This window comes from Metarhizium album, assembly GCF_000804445.1.
Source record: "Metarhizium album ARSEF 1941 chromosome Unknown scaffold_15, whole genome shotgun sequence".
Classification (NCBI taxonomy): Eukaryota; Fungi; Ascomycota; class Sordariomycetes; order Hypocreales; family Clavicipitaceae; genus Metarhizium; species Metarhizium album.
Genome location: NW_024467589.1, coordinates 430,914 through 447,936, shown reverse-complemented (window position 1 = coordinate 447,936; position 17,023 = coordinate 430,914). Strand labels below are relative to the sequence as shown.

Here is a 17,023-nt window from a genome sequence, read left to right as displayed (position 1 = left end):
GTTTTACGTGACCCAAACGACGACTGCTCCCTAAACGCCTACTTATGCTTGGTTTTTCTCCGAATGTGACCTAATTTCCAACTCCACACCGCTCAGCTGTTGCCTTCCGATTCCTTGGATTTCCGAATAAGATATTCGCCGAGGAATCGTAGGGGGTCCGTTGGCCTAGTTGTGTCAGTCAAAGTAAATGGGCATATATATTTTTCCTTTCTCCTTTTTCCTCTTTTTCCTCATTAAGCTACTTACTGGTTCTTGGCCAATTGCTTCATACCCTCGAGTAGTGCACCGGTTACTTTCGTGTTTAGGTATCTCCTTGTGGAATCGCCATGTGCAACTGCTTCTGAAGGCATGGTAAAGCCGTGGTCGGGATGTACCGATGGTGCCCGTGAACCCAGAGCTGGAGTGCCTGTTCGAACGGGAGCTGGACTTGGAGCTAGGTTGGCGGGAGCTGGCGACTATATGCCACAAGTGTTAGCGGTATCCGATATTCCGGCTGAGTCAGCTTATCAAACGTTGAACGAACTGGCGCCTGATCAGTTGGAGCATCGGACATGACGACATCTTTTTGAGATGTTTCAGAAGGCGGCTGCGGCCCCGGCGTGGCGGCGACCGTTGTGTTGCTGTTTGGAGCCTTCTCGACGATAGGGGATGCGCGAGAAATGGCTGGCGTCGCTTCTGACCCGGGGATTTCGTCTGCCATGCTGTCAATGATTTTCCAGACAAACCAGTTGACTTGTCCTGGCGAAATTTGAGCTGCTGCAAGGTGGGATGGTAAGAACGCGATCGCGCAGCTTGCCTGTACTACGTGAGGTAAGAATCCCCTTCCCACAGCGGTAGCGGTCGACGGGGCTCCCAACTTGCCGCCGCCGCCCCTGCTTACGCCTTGTCAGCACCCTCATGCTTCACCGCGAGTACTTCCCCTTCCTGCCGACCCCGGAGTCGGAGCCACGGGGTCCAGTCGACCAGCCCATGCTGGGGGCGCCCGCCCCCGAGGGCTGGTGGGACGACAGCTCCCGACTCCTCTTCGGCGCGGCAGAGCACATCGCCGCCATTCTACACGAGGCCTCCGAGTGTGGCGTGCATCTCATGACGCCCTTTGCCGGGTTCTGCGCATTCTCAGCCGGCTACCTCAACCTCTACGTGGCGAAATACCCCCGAATGAACCTGGGCCGCAGCCCGCGAGCAAGCGACTGTCTCAAAATGTGTCTCGACTACCTGGAAAAGTTTCGACTTGTCTGGAAAATCGCCGACGGATGGGTAAGCCGCCCGCAAGCATGACACGACCGTGGCCACCGTTGCGCTAACATTGAGAGGGCGGCACGCGCAAGATCAAAACGATACACCATGCATCCGTGCTCTACGAGCGAGCAACCGAGGACCGGACACGATACCAGGGGCGCACACGAGCAGACTTTGATACTCTACACCAGTCTGTCCACGAGTTCCGTGTCGTGGATAGATCCGACGCGCATACTCGGGAGATTCGGGGCGCGGAGCGGCCCTCGGCGCAGGCGACTTGGCCGGTTCAAGGGCACGAGCACGAGCACGAGCACGAGCACGAGCTCGACACTAATACCTTGTTGAACCAGCTTTTCGCGGAAGTCAGCAATAACCTCGACGAGCAGGGGGCCTGGTCTCAATGGTGGCCGGCGATTGATCAGGTGGATCTTTAATGAGCTGCGTAATTACATCCGGGGTTTTTTTTTTCGTTGAAGCTTCCAATGAATGAGTGACGACCTTTGATTTTTTTGATTTTTTTTTTAAAAAGGGCTGTAATATCTGGTTTTCTATACATGTCCTATTTTTATTTCCCGGTCTAGAAAAACAGTCAACAGATAATGCACCTCTTCATATGGCTCCCCTCCCGTCACCGCCAACAAATGCATACCTGTCGCGTCAACCATTCGCCGTTTCTCCTTCCAATCACGCCTTTGCAAAGACCTTTCTCGAGTTCATCAGGCGAACAGCAAGCATAAAGAGCATGCCGACAAAAGGCGCCACAACCACGCCAAGAGGACGTTTTTTGAAGCAGCTAAAAAGGCACGTAAATGGCGTCTGGATTCTGTACTAGATCTACTAGAAATTTGGGACGAGAAGGGTGTACATTATAGGCGAAGAGGTTAATAGCGTTATTAGGTTGAAAATTGGCCCGCCTTGGTGTCCGGCCCGCCTTGCTGTCGAGCACCACCTTTGGTGGTGAGGGCTTTTGCTAGCCGAACCACATAAAGTGGGGCGGGCACGATTAGTGGCTGACTGAAGTGGTTCAATCAAGAGCTCTGCCGGTCAACGCGGTCAGCTGACCTCGTGTTTGCGGTTACGCGTCTCCCGCTTTGACAGCGTTCACATTCAAGCAACCCGACGGTTGAGCTTTGGTAGCAAACGCCGCTGCGTCACGCATCAAGCTGGTACTGATGGATGCGTATGCAAACCTGTTGCCCAGGTCTGATACAAGCGGCGAAAGCAGCCGGTCTGCGTCTCAATATGACAGCACCAGCACCAGCGGACGGGCGGCAAAGCGGGTAAAGCGAGACGAAGTAGGAAATGCAGACTTTTTGGACTCTGAAGAGTCCGATCGCGGAAATTGGGCGCAAAAGAAGTCCAGCCGGACTTCGTACAAGACAGAAAATGCGGACACTACATCTTCCCCAGAAGCCACGGCGTTTGAGAACGTCCTCCCACCAACGCAAATAGATGCCGACGCAATTGAGACGTATGAACGGATGAGGTCTTCCACAACACAGGCTGATGATGATGGGGCTACCGCAGAGACCAAACCTCTATGGGTTCAAGGACGCAGCTCGATATACGTGGATGCCTTTAATTTAGCCCTTGACACTGTGCTGGAAGAGGAATCGGAATTGTTTGACGAGAAGGAAAAGGAAGTTTTCAGAAAGTGGAAAGATCTGACATATGAAGCACAGTATTTGTAAGTCTTGTTCTGCTGTGCATAACCTGATGTGGAGTCTAACTCATCGGGAGATATGTTCGCCTGTTTCTCAGAAAAACCGCTGCGTGGCACCGGTCTAGCCGTCTCGGATATCATTCCGATATTTCAGAGCTGGAAGAGGCCATTGAGGCTTTGAAAGCCGTCCAGAAATTGCCGCCAAAAGACAGTCAAGATACCGAGGAGCTGGTCCCGGGGTTTGATCTCGAGAGCTTCAACTTGGGGGCAACATTCACATTTGCTGACGCCTCGGAAGACTACATCGACACCGTCGAAGAAGCAGCCTCGCTTTTGCTTTTGGATGAACTCAAAGCGTTGGCCAAGGATGCCAAGATTGCGGGAAAGAACAAGGCAGAGCTCGTGAAAGGACTCTGTCGAATGAGCCAACAACAAGTTGGGCTCATGACACTGGGATTGAGCCGGCAAAACAGTCGCGACTCTGATGCTTCCGTCTCTGACCCAGAATTTGCCGGGCCCTCCAAGTCTGGACGCCTCAAAAGACAAAACTCGAATCGAAACGAGCATTATTTGAATAAGATGTTGGCCATTTTAGGGCCGTGTATTCGCTTGTCACCGCTTACCTACAAGCTTTTTGAACGGGTACACTTGGTGTTTTACCGATCTACCGAGTGGACGGAGAAATCATTGACGACAATAATACTGGCCAAGATTGCGAGACGAAAATTCCCAGAGTACATTGTCTGCAGAACCTCCACCATATTTGCCTCACGTCTACATCTGTTGGAATTTGAAGCAGGTATTCGCCTTGAGGCAGACGTGGATAACATCCTTGAGTCTAGTGGAATTCCCAGCGAAGAGGACTTGCAACGAATTATGAATATTTTTGAAATGGTATACCCCCGATGGAAGCAATACATCAATGACGAGGGAGAAAAGGAGAGAATGGTGTACGAAATGGGTGAGGGCGCATACCTCCGGAGGTTTAATCCTGCTCATTCGTACACGAGGATTATCGTAAAAGCCATGTGGGTGATGGGAAGACGAAAAGAATATGCTCGTGAGCATGAACTTCTCGAGGAATTGCTGGATCAGAAGTTGTTTCACCTAGCCCGAAGAGGCTCGTGGTATCAGCGCAAGGCATTACTGGAGGAACACTACATGCCCAGTGTGGATGCTGACGGAGCAGTCGGGGATCTGGGGCAGCGAAAGAAGCAGTGGAAGAGAATAGCCGCTACAACATGTGAATCGGCGCTGCAAGACCCTGATTGCCACCTGATCCATCATTACGATCTCCAAAAACGACTTATCAAGCTTGAAAAGAAGTTGCGCATCCCGCGCCGATTACAGCATGACTTTGGACACGTGCGGCTAGCAGAACCCCTCGAAGTCAACGTCGAAGGGATACAGCTGAAAAGGACTCCAAGTGCCAAGCCGGGAACCCAACAAGCCTCAACAAAGACCATTTGGCTTGACGAGCTAGATACTGGAGGCGAGTGCAGCGTGGAAGAGATGTGCTTGAGCCACTTCCGTTCTCAGGGCTGGAAGGGATATCACGCGGAGGGAGGGGCTATCCGGACCATATTTGCGTATCTCTTCTACGACATTCTATTTCTCTACATACCCAATGTGTTCCAGACAGAATACCAGACGTGCCCCCTGGACCTGCACACAGATGCATTCTTCCCCGCCAGAGCATCTGAAATCAACCACCGTCTCGTCGAGATAGCCAACGGACAGGGCGAACGGCTCCTCCGGCAAGTCTGGGACAGAGAACACGAAAGCAGGACCAGCGTGGTCGGTCTGAACTGGGACTTTGACGTGGACGACATGGCGGAGCTGGTACGGTGCTTCAAAGGCAGTGCCCTAGCGGCCATATGCAAAGTCATGGCACAGGAATACAAGCATCGAGGGGGAGGGGTGCCGGATCTCATCCTCTGGCGGGCAACTGACAAGTCAGCGGACGAAGAAGCCCCAAGCACACGGGAAGAACCGAGAGGCGAGGTCATGTTTGCCGAGGTCAAGAGCGCGAACGACCGGCTGAGCGACACGCAGCGGCTGTGGATCCACGTCCTTACTGGCGCCGGTGTTACGGTGGCTTTGTGTAATGCCATTGCTAAGGAGGTGAGAGAAGTGGATTAAGCAGGGCGGCAATGAGGATTAAAGCTGACTGTGGCATTCAATTTCTCGTACGACCTATACTTGTTCGTGCTTTTGGAACAGCACCTACATGATGGCGACTGGCATATTCTTCATCCGGGGATGGGCATCAACTGTATTGACTTACTGTCGAGCCGGACACACTGACGCCGTCCCGTATGGGAGTGGAGGTAACTGCGGCCAATCCGCCGAGAGTCGTGATGGTAGCCAAGAACAAGTAGGCCTTGTCGAAACCAAGCGCCTGTCTGTACCAGACGTTCCGACCTGATTGTGCGAGAAGAGAGCAATTTCCTCCGTTTCAAAATTTACGCGGAACGTGTGTCAGAATGTTCCATGGTAGCTCACATATTTACAAACGCCACTCGAATCTAGATGGCCAGTTTCGGAGGTCTGCTCTAGGGGTTTTCCTTGGTGGTCTATAATGTTGGATACTGTTCGAAACCAGGACTTGAGGCAGGGGCCCCTCGCGTCCCTGGCCACACCACCACGCTAGGAAACCAAGCCCAGGAAGAGGTGAATTTTCAACTTGGTGTGGGAGGAGCCATGATGTGCCACGGTACGATATCCTGTTGGTGAGTTGGGCAAAGTGAGGAGGGAATGGCTGCAAGATTTGCCGGCACGGTCGTTGGAGTGTTCATGTGCTGGATGATGATGTGAGCTTGGCCCGTGTGAGTCGGGAACTAGGACCACGGCAGGGATGGGATGGGACATGCATAGAGACAGGCATGGTGGATGCCTGGAGGGACTACTGTGAAGACACCATGATGAGGTTGCATCACGGAAGAGAACGGACGACGGGACATTGCGAGCGTCGTGTTTATCGCGAGGGAAAGCCTGGAATCCGACTGTTTTGCCAGGCAAACAATATTCTCATCAAGACGCAGAAAGGCAGGCAAAGTGCGGGCACCAGAACCACGGCGGCAAGCGCAAACACATGGCCATGCATCTGGCGCGAAGCACAGCTTGGAGCCATGGCCTCGGATCACGGGGCGTTCTTCTCCCGCTCTCATTGCCTGACAAGCTTGCAGTTTGCTGGATCAAAGCTGGGCAAGAGCAAGTTTGACCGTAAACCCGACACATGTGCCGCAAAAGTACAGGTTCGCCACGAATATGCCTCCCTCCGCTCATAGGGGTCATGCCATTCGTGCTTGGAGGATGGGACCAGCACTCCATGTTTCAATGCTGGCTAGTAACGAAACTTCTCAAGGACTAGGTACCTGGGTAGTTGTCATTTCGGTCAACCTCCCGCCAGTTGAGGGAGAGCTGCTTTCGAATGATGGCTTGAAATATCTTCATTCAGCCCGGCCAGGCCGGGTCCTTTCACGGGAGGCCCAAGACGATTCTTCCTCATGGCAGCATTATTCCCGCAGGCAAAACCCTCAAAGATGGGCAAAGTCATCTACCCCTCCCTCGCCGGGATCGCATCAAGATCCCTGCTCTGGATACCAAGATGCCGTGAGACGGACCGGGCGAAGCTCGTTTCGAGTGCCAATCCATGACACAAGAGTCATGCAGAGTCCAGACACCAATCGATGTGTTGGAGGTTCAAGGAGACAGACTGTGACACACACACACCAGTCTGGCGTTGGGGCCCATGAGGGAGACTCTTCTTCAGTCCCAGCAAAGACTGCAACGATTGCGACTTCCATTATGCAAAGCACACATGTTTTGCCTTGTTGAAGCGTTGGATTGCGCATGCAAAGCGCCATCCGATCCATGGAGATGTGCGTTTTGCATCGAGCTCTTCCACGTCCGCTGTCATACAGATACTAAGCCCCGAACCGCCACAAAAGAGAGCGTCGACAGCAGGAAGCGCGACATTCCCTAACGCGAGTGTACCCTGGTCATGAGAGGTCATGCAACGGGATGATATCTCCAAAGCAGCGGGAGATGGCGCTTACAGCCCAGCTTGCAGTGACCGACTTTACGGAGCGACATCCCTTCCGTCATCGCATAAACACATGCATACGGCATTTGAGAAGGAGGCAATTTCAAAAACCGCCTCATCACCCCACCACCCGTCTTTATTTGTCCATTCACATTTTGCGCTGCAAGGCAAGGCCACCAAGGGACACTACCTAGTAGCGTCGCAAAGTCGAAGCACTCTGGACGTCCCCAAAATTTGGGGGAGGAGAAGGGCGGCAGACGGCATTGATTGCGCTGCCAGCTGCCAATTTTGCCCAGATAAGCCTTTTCCACAACTCACAAGTCGCAAATTTTCGTGGAGTCATGCCTCTTCCCACCTCGGGTCATCGGCACTGCCCCTCCCCGCAAGTTTCATCGGCCAGCTGAAGAAAAATTACAAATTAAAAATAAAAATAAAAATCTCAACCCCCATTCTGACTTTTGGCATTTTCGCGACATGCATGGGTGCAGTGCTCCCGGCGCTTAGACCCCAGCCAATCAAGACCCCCGCCACCATCGGGTAGGTGACAGCGACATGGGTGACGGCCAATCAAGAGACCACTTCGCTCTCCCTCTCGGCGCTTGGAAGCTGCGGCCCCATACGTCTTCCATCTTTCCTCCTCGTCCTCTTTGTTTCTCTTTCTCCTTGACACACACATACGTACTCTTCTCCAGCTCAGTGTGAAAACCGTGCTTATCTAGCTCAGCTTCTCTATTTTCATCATTTTCTAAAAAGACGCACATTCGACTCGGGGAACCCGGGGCCTCACCAATCGCAGAGAGCCCTCAGCGCCGGTCAAGAGACCTGGAAAGGCTCGAAAAGGCAACTGCGAACCGGGAGGGGCAGAGGCGCCCCTGGGAGGGGGGGTGACTCCAAGAAGTTTCGTGGTGTGAGAGCAGTGGATACTTGGAGCCATGTGCCCACGATGCACCACGGACAACTCGCGCGCTCCAGGTGCCGAGGGGGAATCATTTTCTTTCTCACCCGAGAAACAGACAAGAATTTGCCTGGGACTGCAAAGGGAACAGAGACACGGAGGGAGCTCCAGTCGAGATCTGGGGGCCATGTCATCAGAAAAGTCTGGCCGCCAACGCGGGCAACCAATCTTGCCTGCCCGTACGGAGTACATGCATCGCATCGTAGTCGCATACGACCGACAGACAAACCACAAGAGGGCAAGACGAACCTCGACAGAGCAGCAAGAATGCCTTGGGCGCCCTCTCCATCTCGAGGTCATACCGTCGGCGGTCAGCCGGCGCGGACCGTGAGTCCATGACCAAAGCCTGCCTGCCTGCCTGCCTCGCACTAGTTATCACTCCTGGCCGCTGCCGCTGTCCACCATGGCGACCCAATATGCGGCCTTTTGACCACCACCATTTGTCGACGCGGCCGGTTGCCAGTCCTACCGGCAGAGGTCGAGCGAGACACGAGAACCAGCGGGCGAATCGCCCAGTCCGTCGAGATGGCAAACGGCAGCCCTCGCCCCCCTGCCCACCCCCAAAGGGCCGGCATAACGGAGGACTTGCATCTCCTTGGAGCCCTCGTCACGAACTCCCAGCTGCCGCGGCAAAACAAGAAGCGCCGCGTGTTGGCTCTGGTGTCTTTGTCGCCTGCAAAATGGCACCAGCTGTACGAAGCACAACCATGGGCCGCTGGTCACGTACACGTACCTAAGCAGGCAGGCAGGCAGGCAGGCAGGCAGGCTGGCAAGTGTCATCATCCGTCACGTCGTTTCTGTTAGTCGTGTCTTAGTCCCATACATGCGGCGCGGCCGTTTCCTATGCGGCCTTCCCGCAATGACCCAGGACGCGCGGACCTGTCCTGGCGGCCCGGCACAAGACAAAACGCGTACTCCGTGCCGAGTAGCAATGACATGAAAACAATGTCCATGGCCGCTCCTCATATTCTCACGCGGCTGCATGCCCTCGAATGCCGCCTACCGCTCCCCATCTCCACCACAGGTGGCAAAGGAAACTCGACCGCTTCGCCCGTTGCCCGACGTGCAGCTGACGCCCTGTCATCTTGACTGATGAGGGCTGATCTCTTTCAACGTGACGATGCACAATGACTGCCAAGGGACATTGCCATTCATTTTAGCCGTATATTGATTGCCCTCTATCATCGTTGCGCCACTCTATGCGCCTGCCTGTCCCCCCCGGCCGGGCCCAGTCCCTGTCGTCCGTCGTCTGGACCACCTCGAACCATCCCTCCCACGCTGTGGTCGCTGGTGTCGAACGTATCCCCACGTCACCTGTGCAAGGTCACAATGAGCCCAAGCCAAAGACTCAACTTTGTTGAAACGCCACAAAACTCCTCTCAATCAAAAGAAGGCCTCCCGCAAATGCCAAGATGTACCGGAAACCGCTTTCACTGACCTCCCCCCACCCTTTTCCAGCTTCAAAGATGGGAAAAAAGGAGAGAGAAAATTGATGTAAAAAAAAATAAATAAAAAAAAAGGGTCAGAATTGACGAGAGCCCCTTTGTAATCTGAGTCCAAGTGGTTGCTGGCCACGGTATGGACGAGAACAATCCTCGAGCCATGGATCCAGCTTGGTCAGGGTATTAGTGTTGTGGCTACGCGCACAAGGTCCAAGATTGGTTCTCTTTTGCGCGAAAAAAGAGTCAAGGACAGATGGCTGTTTCTCTCGGCCAACAAGAGCAACAATCAAGAAGAAAGGGACATTTAGAAAAATGGAGGGAGGCTAATAATGTGTTGGAAGGGGGCCGCCAGCGCCCAGTTTGGTTGCGTCGTCATTTGGTCCCTGGGAGCCAACAGATGCCGGGACGTCGTCATAGCAGTCGTCGTGAAAATCGGACATGGCGTTGCCATCGTCGTGCTTGCATCAGCCACATGCAGACTTTTCTATTCCACCTTTCGTCTCTTGCCCCGGGGCGCGGGATCCATGCGTGGCGTGTAGGTGACTGTCCTGGTGACGACTTCCCGGATATGCCGAACTCTCGTGCGCGAAGACTTGTGCTTCTTGTCCGAGAAGCGAGCCTTCAATGCGGCATCCCAGTCGAAGACGGAATGGACAGATGCCGCGCTGAAAGGTGAGCGGAGGGTGCCCGCGCTCAAGGGAGAGTCGATGCTGGAAATGGCAGGGCTCGGTGGCAGCCTCAAGCTCGGGAAGGAAGCCGGACCGGTTGGCGGAGCAGACATGGGGGCCGAGGTTGGGAACGGGCTGGGAGGCACGACAGGCGCCGTTGGGGGAGGAGACGGCTTGCTGCTGACAGCAGAGGAGGCGGGTGATGATTGTTCGTGTTTCGAGCAGGGCTTGGCGCTTTCCGTCTCCGGATCGGTCCTTGCAGAGCCGGGACTGGAGTCTGCCGAGGTGAGGGCGGGCGAGTTCAGAGCCATTGCCTTGGACAAGAAGTCTGTGTAAGCGGATGGTGGACTGATGGGCGTCTTGACGAGGTCAGGCTCCGGCCTGGACAAGAAGGCCAGGGCGGAGAGAGGAGTGGCCGTGGCCGCAGACGTGATTTCCGAGGGGAATGTCGCCGTCACGGGCGTGGAGAGCTTCTCCAGCCTGGGCTTTGTGGCAGGCATGGTGGTGAGGGCAGCGGATGGGCGGACTCGGGACGCGTGGCCGAGTGATTGATGGTCGAGCAGCTCCAGAGTCCAGATCCAGACTGAACAGACCCCGCAGGCTTGCCGCACGGAGTCACCGTCGAGGAGAGGGAACGACCCAGGAGCGAGGAGGTGTCGAGGTGTCGACGGCCTGGCAGTCCGGAGGAGCGTTTGATTATAAGGCAAGAGAAGAGAAGAAGCAGGCGACGGCGTGAGGCAGAGAGGCCTGCAGGCCGTAGTAGCAGCAGGGGCGTGGGACGGATCGGAGGAGCGGGCGTGTAGGCGTGCGTGCGTCCTGGGGCCCGGGCCTGTTGGCGGCAAAGACAGCGCCTTGTTTTGGATGTTATGCGCCGACGGACTGGCTATTGGTGTCAGATGGGGCCGCCGCCCGCGCCCAGCACCACACCACACAATGTCGACAGGTACGTACTCCGTGCGACCGGGGAGCGGGCGCGTGTGCAGGGGGATGGGAAGGGGGTGGCGGGATCCTGTCAGGACAGCACGCACGTAGCACGTAGCACAGGGCTCCGTCGCGCTTCGGACGAGGCGATGCGGGCGACACGGCTAATGTTGCTGGTGATGGATGCCTCCTCCGTAGCTCGGGTGCGCGTGCAAGCGCTGTTTGCGTGCAGGCGGAACTGTTGGCTCTCTCGTCCTTTTCGGACCTTGCGTTTCCATCCCATCTTCTGAGAGCAGTCAACGACGACCACGGTACCTTCCGAAGCAACAACAGCCTGCCAGTGCCAGGCGTTGCCGCGCGCCTCCCAGCCCGCCGCGAATTCTCGACCTCCAAGCGCCTCTTCGTGGCCGCATCCTCAACGGCAAGCCCTCGAGTTGATGGCCAGCCATTGTTTTGCCCGGGTGCTTTTGCACGCATCCTGGGCCAACCTCCAAGGCGGTCAAGGTCAAGGCTGGCCCTCCCCGACTAGTGCCGTCGCCCACAGTTGCCCACCATCCGACCAAGGCCCGACTCAGCCAGCCGGCCACAATCACCGCGCGGTTCGTGAAGCATCGTCTATCTTGTCCCGAACTCCCCTCAATGCCCTGATCCTCAAGTCAGGGACTGGACGTCACAGTCCCAGCTACCGAACGCGCAGTCGCTGACCGGCCTCGGCTGTCTAGAATTCGGCCGTTCCGTTTCACACCTCCCCGTGAAACACGGACAGTGCATCTCATCTCGACCTCGTCAACGGGCGCATTCGCATCAAGGCAGTACTGGGCAACCATGTCCGCTTTGCCGCAAGGTTGCCTTTGCGTGGAAGATGCTTCGATCCCCGTCTTGCGCCGCATCATGTGCAGACTGGACTGGACCCTTGTGTGCGTATGCGCCGCCAACGGCTCGGCAACGCTGAGGCCGTACATGTCGTCCTCACGGGACCGTGGTCCAACTTCCGAGCGCAGGTTCATATCACCGCAGCAGTGCGGAACCGGCGACTTCTCTGCTCATGTTTGGCCAGTGTCCCGTGCATGTGCTGCTTGTTATCCATAGGCCGCCCAGAAACCATGGAAACTGTTTACCTCTGCCCTGGACAAGTCGTGGAGAGTCGTGGGTGCAAACCAGGCCGAGAGATCAGTCGACCCTGAGAGAAGCAAGACCTTGTCTCTCAGTGGTAGCTACGTCGTACATGGATGTGTTGGGAGGAACTGAGAAGCAAGCCGTTGAGCTGCATTTCTCGTGGTAAGCCTGCGTTTCCCTGCCTCAGCAAGTAATGGCGTATCGCCAGGAGGGAGGGCGTCAGGGTGTCAGAAATAATCATTTGTATCCACGGTGGAGGATTTGCGTGACTCATCTGTATCAAAGCACTTGCATGCGAGCATGTCAAGGCAGCTCCATGCCCATTTGCAGCTCGAATGATGCTAAAAAACACCAGTAACCAGTCCCCGAATCTCCAGGTTCTCCCTGGCCCCCCCTCGTTGCTCGTTGCTGTCTTTCTCTTACAACAAGCCACGATTCCCGAGGGATCCTCATAATACCATGGCAGGCTCCGATGGCCATTCGCTCGTGGAATGACGCCCCGCGTAGAGTCTCTTCGGACCGCTCTCCGTGAATCAAGTGCCGTGCATCAAACAGGGCTCAGCCGTCCATACCCTTTCAACGTCGTTCTCTGCTAGCACATCACCAACTGACCGCATCACATGTCGGCGGCGCCGGGAGCACTTTTGTCGACCGGTCCCACGAAGAAGCGCCTACCCAGGTAGGCCAGGACTGGGACGAAATAACATGTTCCCAAGGAGCAGGCAAGCAAAACAATGTCTGCCGAGGCTCGTGCTGCTTCTGCCGTGGTGGAGGTGCGACCTTGCTCCTAGGGAACAGCAAATCGATCCACAACAGCGGTCCGAACCGTTGATATCCATTCCTGACGACCTAATTGTATATCGGTTGCTCCCCAAGTTCCCGTCACAGCAGTGGGACGCGCATCATAACAAATCACAGACAAGAAGCCAACGGCGTACATCGAGCCTGTGTCATGTCCTCCGGCCAGCATGGACAGTTTCGTCAATGACTCAACGCTGTCCTGACTCCGGAACATCTACTCGCACCAGACAAGTTCACTTCCGACAAGTTTCGTCTAAGCAGCAAGCATTCATGAAGACCCCCAAAAGTAGCATCGTTGACAACCTGCACGGCCCCGACTCCAGGTTTAGCTTGAGAAAACTATTTGCAAAACTGAGCAGAGGCCTCGACTAGCCAGGCTCCTCTACAAGGCATGAACCATATTGTCGAGTGGTCACGACATTGAAAGAAAGTGGCAGGCGTGATACAGAATGTCGATTACTCACGTCTTCGGCCGTCCTGGAACACCTGCAACTGTTGCTCTCGGCGGCGTATTGACGACACCGTCTCCGGGTTTGTTTCAACATCCCAGGTTTCTCGGGACGCTTCTGCATGACCTGCGTCTGTCTAATCTCGTTCCCGAGTTTCCGTTTGCGCTGGAGGCGGTTGTGAGCGGTAGCTTGATGAATCCTATTGGGCGATGGACCATCGGGCCATAATCTATTACACCATCACGGTACAGGTCCAGCGCTTTCCCACCTCATGAAAGTGCTCCCTTTGCACTGGCAATGTTGACAGTCGGCGCCGAACTCATCTTCGAGAATGGGCTTACCGCAAGGGGACATGGATGATGGGACGTTGTGAGGCTTGGCAACGTCGACGTCGCGAGGGCCCTCTCCCGAAAACCCCCCAGGAAGGGCTTATCGATAAAAACATGCCGAGGGTAATCTAGAAATGCAATGATGCTGATGTTTGAACTAGTAGTCGCATCGAGAAGACTGTTTGCGTTTGGTTGGTGATGTTGACGCGTGATTCCTGGGACCGATTTTCCGTCCAAGATGCACAGAGTCCGAGAAGGAAAAAAATAATAATGATAAAGGCGCGCGCTGCAACTTACAGACAAGGAGCGCATGTCGGCTCTCCTGGCCGTGGCAATCTGGCATTGAGGTACATCTTGTTAAGGGGTGCTTCTGAGATTCTCAGTTCATATCAGCCGCCGTGATGTCAATTCGAGCTGATTATCCCCGTACAACTTCAAAGTCGATGATGAAGCAAGCACTCTGAGCAACTCTGAGGCTGTGTTCCGGTGATTGTGCGGGTTAAAAAAACCATCAAAATGCCACATTACTACTTTATTAACTTGTATCAACGCCGACATCGTAGCTCTACTTGGCGACGAATCGGAGTAGACAAACCGCCGCCCGTGTCGAACGGCCCGCGTCGGCAACACCCGTCCGTCATCGCAATGAGTCGTCGGGAATCGATCGATGCTTGTCGGAGCCCCAAGTTCAACCGACTCGCCCGGGCTAGAGGCCGCGACTTAGGTGCATGCCCGCCAGCCCATCAATCAGGCAACAAACAAGCCCGTCGTCTTTTGAGCGCCAGGAATCTTTACACCCAGCACTAGACTACCCAAACATGGACGCGGCGCGTGGCCCAAGAATAGAACACTGCAAGTCGATGGGCGTGCAATATTGACTTGTTGCACAATGGCCCCGATCGAGAAGCTTAATTTGGGTACTGCAATCTGCACCGCAAGTCAGGGACACATCAACAGGCAAGCAGTGGTATTTTCCACTCGACACGGTGAGAGAGGTTCCTTCATCGCGAGTCTAGAAGATGACGTGGGTGTGGCTAGACTTGTCGAGTCGAGCTGTCAATCTGGATAGTATGACGAAATCGCGCGGCGCCAACCAGGACACACCGCCATAGGACCCTCTGCTGCCCGTACTTGCTTGGTGAAGAGCAGGCTTTGAGACGCTGAGCCTTGCTCTGTCAACTCGTCGGAACCCACGAGGTAACTTTGTACTCCGTGGTTAGTAATGCTTCGCGCTCGTCCCCTTACTCCCCAACACATCCTGAGCTTGCCTGCGCCTGGGTGCCGTGGAAAGACACGAAAGCCAGTCCCAGGCCTCCGCCAGTGAGCGTCTCGAGAATCCTACAGCCTTTCTGACCAGTCATACGGGCAAGCTGAGCATCTGACTGACGGGATTTGCGGTTGATGCCTTGGAATTTGACGCACGAGCCAAGGCATGGCCAGTACTCCGTAGTTACTAGTAGTAGTAATAAGCGGCGGCCCTGGGCTGGCGGCGGCCTCTCACTCCATGGACAGGCGACAATCATGTCTCATTAAGGACATGCACGTACTAGCACGAGACGAGAGAAATCGCATCCTGGTCTCTCTGCATGATGCTGTTGCGCTCGGTTCTGTCGTGGACGCATCGAGGAGACCGAAACATGTAAGGAAAGGAGGGCTTATCCGTGGCCCCCTCTTGTCGAAACCAGAAAGATACATACGGAGCATGTATCTTGTAAACGACGGCGCTGCACTATAGCAGTACTACTGTGTTGCGTTGCGACATGGACGCCGAAGTGCTCGGCACAGTTCACCACCGCACTCGAGGGGGACGAGGGCGGGTATTTTCCAGCCTCACCGACTTTTTGCGACAGGCTTTCATGATTGATGGCATCCCTGGCTTTCATGGTGTTGTTGCTTGGGAACCGCATCTGTCAGCGAGACTTGCCAGGTAAAAATAAAAACAAATCCAAAAAAACAGCCGTGCTCAATCTTCGTTGATCCAGAGAAGGAGGGATGGTCCATAGCAGGTTCGACCGAGCATTGGCCATGTGCTGTTTCGCACGGCGGCCGAGATATGGAGAGCAACTGCACAGGTACGCAGTCAGTTACAGGCGGCCAATTGTCGTTGCCATGCATTGCAACATCAGGATCATTGGCCCATCCCATCACATTGCAGTGAGAGTGAAATGAGGGTGAGCCACGGCTTTCGCAAGTCACAACCACGGCACTGTGATGACCGCCCGTCTCGGCTGTGCTTATACAGTGCATACATTGTGTTCATGCACTCAGTTTGCCAACACACAGGCGAAACGGCAAACCTCCTGGACTAATTTGAAGCCTGGATCTTTTGGCCAGGGTACAGGGTACTTACTCTGTTAGCATGGTGACAACGGCACGGAGTACCGGCTTGGACGGAGTTTTCGGTAGATCAAAGTCCAGCGTGTAAGTTGATTCCCCGACTCCCTGATTCCCTGGTTCCGTTCCCTGACCAATGGACGGAACTCGGCCTGTCTGTGCCTGTCTTGGTCTGATGTTGTATTATCCTGATGCTGGCTCAGCGACACATTGAGGTCAGCCACAATGGGAAATAGCCAGCGTGTTGATCCATCGCCTTGAGGGAGGCTGCGGAGAAGGGCGAATTTCAGGAGAGAAGGAATGTCGCCGATTTTTTTTCCCACGCAACCACTCCGTATGGCGTCCTCGATTCTCGCGCTCTCTTTTTTTCTCCTTCGCGAGCCCGAGAAGCGGGGCTGCGAATACATGTCGATTCCGACTGACAAGACGGGCCGACGATGGGGCAGTAGCACACGACCTCAGCGTGTCCGAAGATGGGGGCTGGATCAAGGGATCATGGACGAGGTGGTGGGTGGATCAATGATGGATGGATGACAGACAAAAAGCTTGCGAGTTCCCAGTACTCCGAGCACAGTGTTGTACTGTGTCCCTCGATACCTTCGTACTTCCCTTCCCATACATACATGCACGCGCCGCCCGCACACTGGTTGATAGGTCATTGCCAATACGGAGTACAACGTTTCAAGATACGCCGCATAATCCAGCCAATTTCAGTGGCCTTCCAGGGGCCGAGTGCGGCATGGGAGCGAAAAAGCTTGTGGCTGTGAGAGACAAAAAGGTTTGAGACAGACGGGAGCTGCGTGCGTGTGGTGGCTGGAGAAGGGGACGAGGGCAGACGACATGGGAACTTGGAAGCCATGGGGTCCAATGAGCTGTCTCGGCATCGCGATACTTTCGGAGATCTGAAGTCGTCCATTCTCTTACAGAGAGAACCCCACGGCATTTTAGGACGTAATAAGGAGTCCTTGGGGCTTATTCCGGATTCGAAGAGGGTGGCGGCGGTGGTTGATGAGTCACGATTGCCGGGCTTGAGGTTGTCTGACGCGACGATGATGGCG

At 55.0% G+C, this 17,023-nt stretch overlaps 4 protein-coding genes across 4 annotated transcripts; 1 reads left to right on the top strand and 3 right to left on the bottom strand.

Annotated features, from left to right (window-relative positions):
- Positions 1–92: 92 nt before the first annotated feature.
- MAM_05754 (Dpy-30 motif protein) lies at positions 93–700 on the bottom strand (the record flags this gene model as incomplete). Its single annotated transcript, XM_040824552.1, has 3 exons — positions 93–165; positions 247–455; positions 524–700. 3 exons carry the CDS (start codon positions 698–700, stop codon positions 93–95), a joined length of 459 nt encoding a protein of 152 aa, XP_040677531.1.
- A 197-nt stretch (positions 701–897) lies between these two features.
- On the top strand, positions 898–5,044 carry MAM_05753 (coiled-coil domain-containing protein MTMR15; the record flags this gene model as incomplete). Its single annotated transcript, XM_040824551.1, has 4 exons — positions 898–1,257; positions 1,314–1,642; positions 2,441–2,926; positions 3,028–5,044. The coding sequence occupies 4 exons, from the start codon at positions 898–900 to the stop codon at positions 5,042–5,044; spliced, it is 3,192 nt and encodes a 1,063-aa protein (XP_040677530.1).
- Positions 5,045–9,831: 4,787 nt separating this feature from the next.
- On the bottom strand, positions 9,832–10,515 carry MAM_05752 (uncharacterized protein; the record flags this gene model as incomplete). The annotated part of the gene is made up of 1 exon (XM_040824550.1): positions 9,832–10,515. One exon carries the CDS (start codon positions 10,513–10,515, stop codon positions 9,832–9,834), a length of 684 nt encoding a protein of 227 aa, XP_040677529.1.
- Positions 10,516–11,525: 1,010 nt separating this feature from the next.
- Positions 11,526–11,943, bottom strand: MAM_05751 (uncharacterized protein; the record flags this gene model as incomplete). The annotated part of the gene is made up of 2 exons (XM_040824549.1): positions 11,526–11,580; positions 11,642–11,943. The coding sequence occupies 2 exons, from the start codon at positions 11,941–11,943 to the stop codon at positions 11,526–11,528; spliced, it is 357 nt and encodes a 118-aa protein (XP_040677528.1).
- Positions 11,944–17,023: the final 5,080 nt, after the last annotated feature.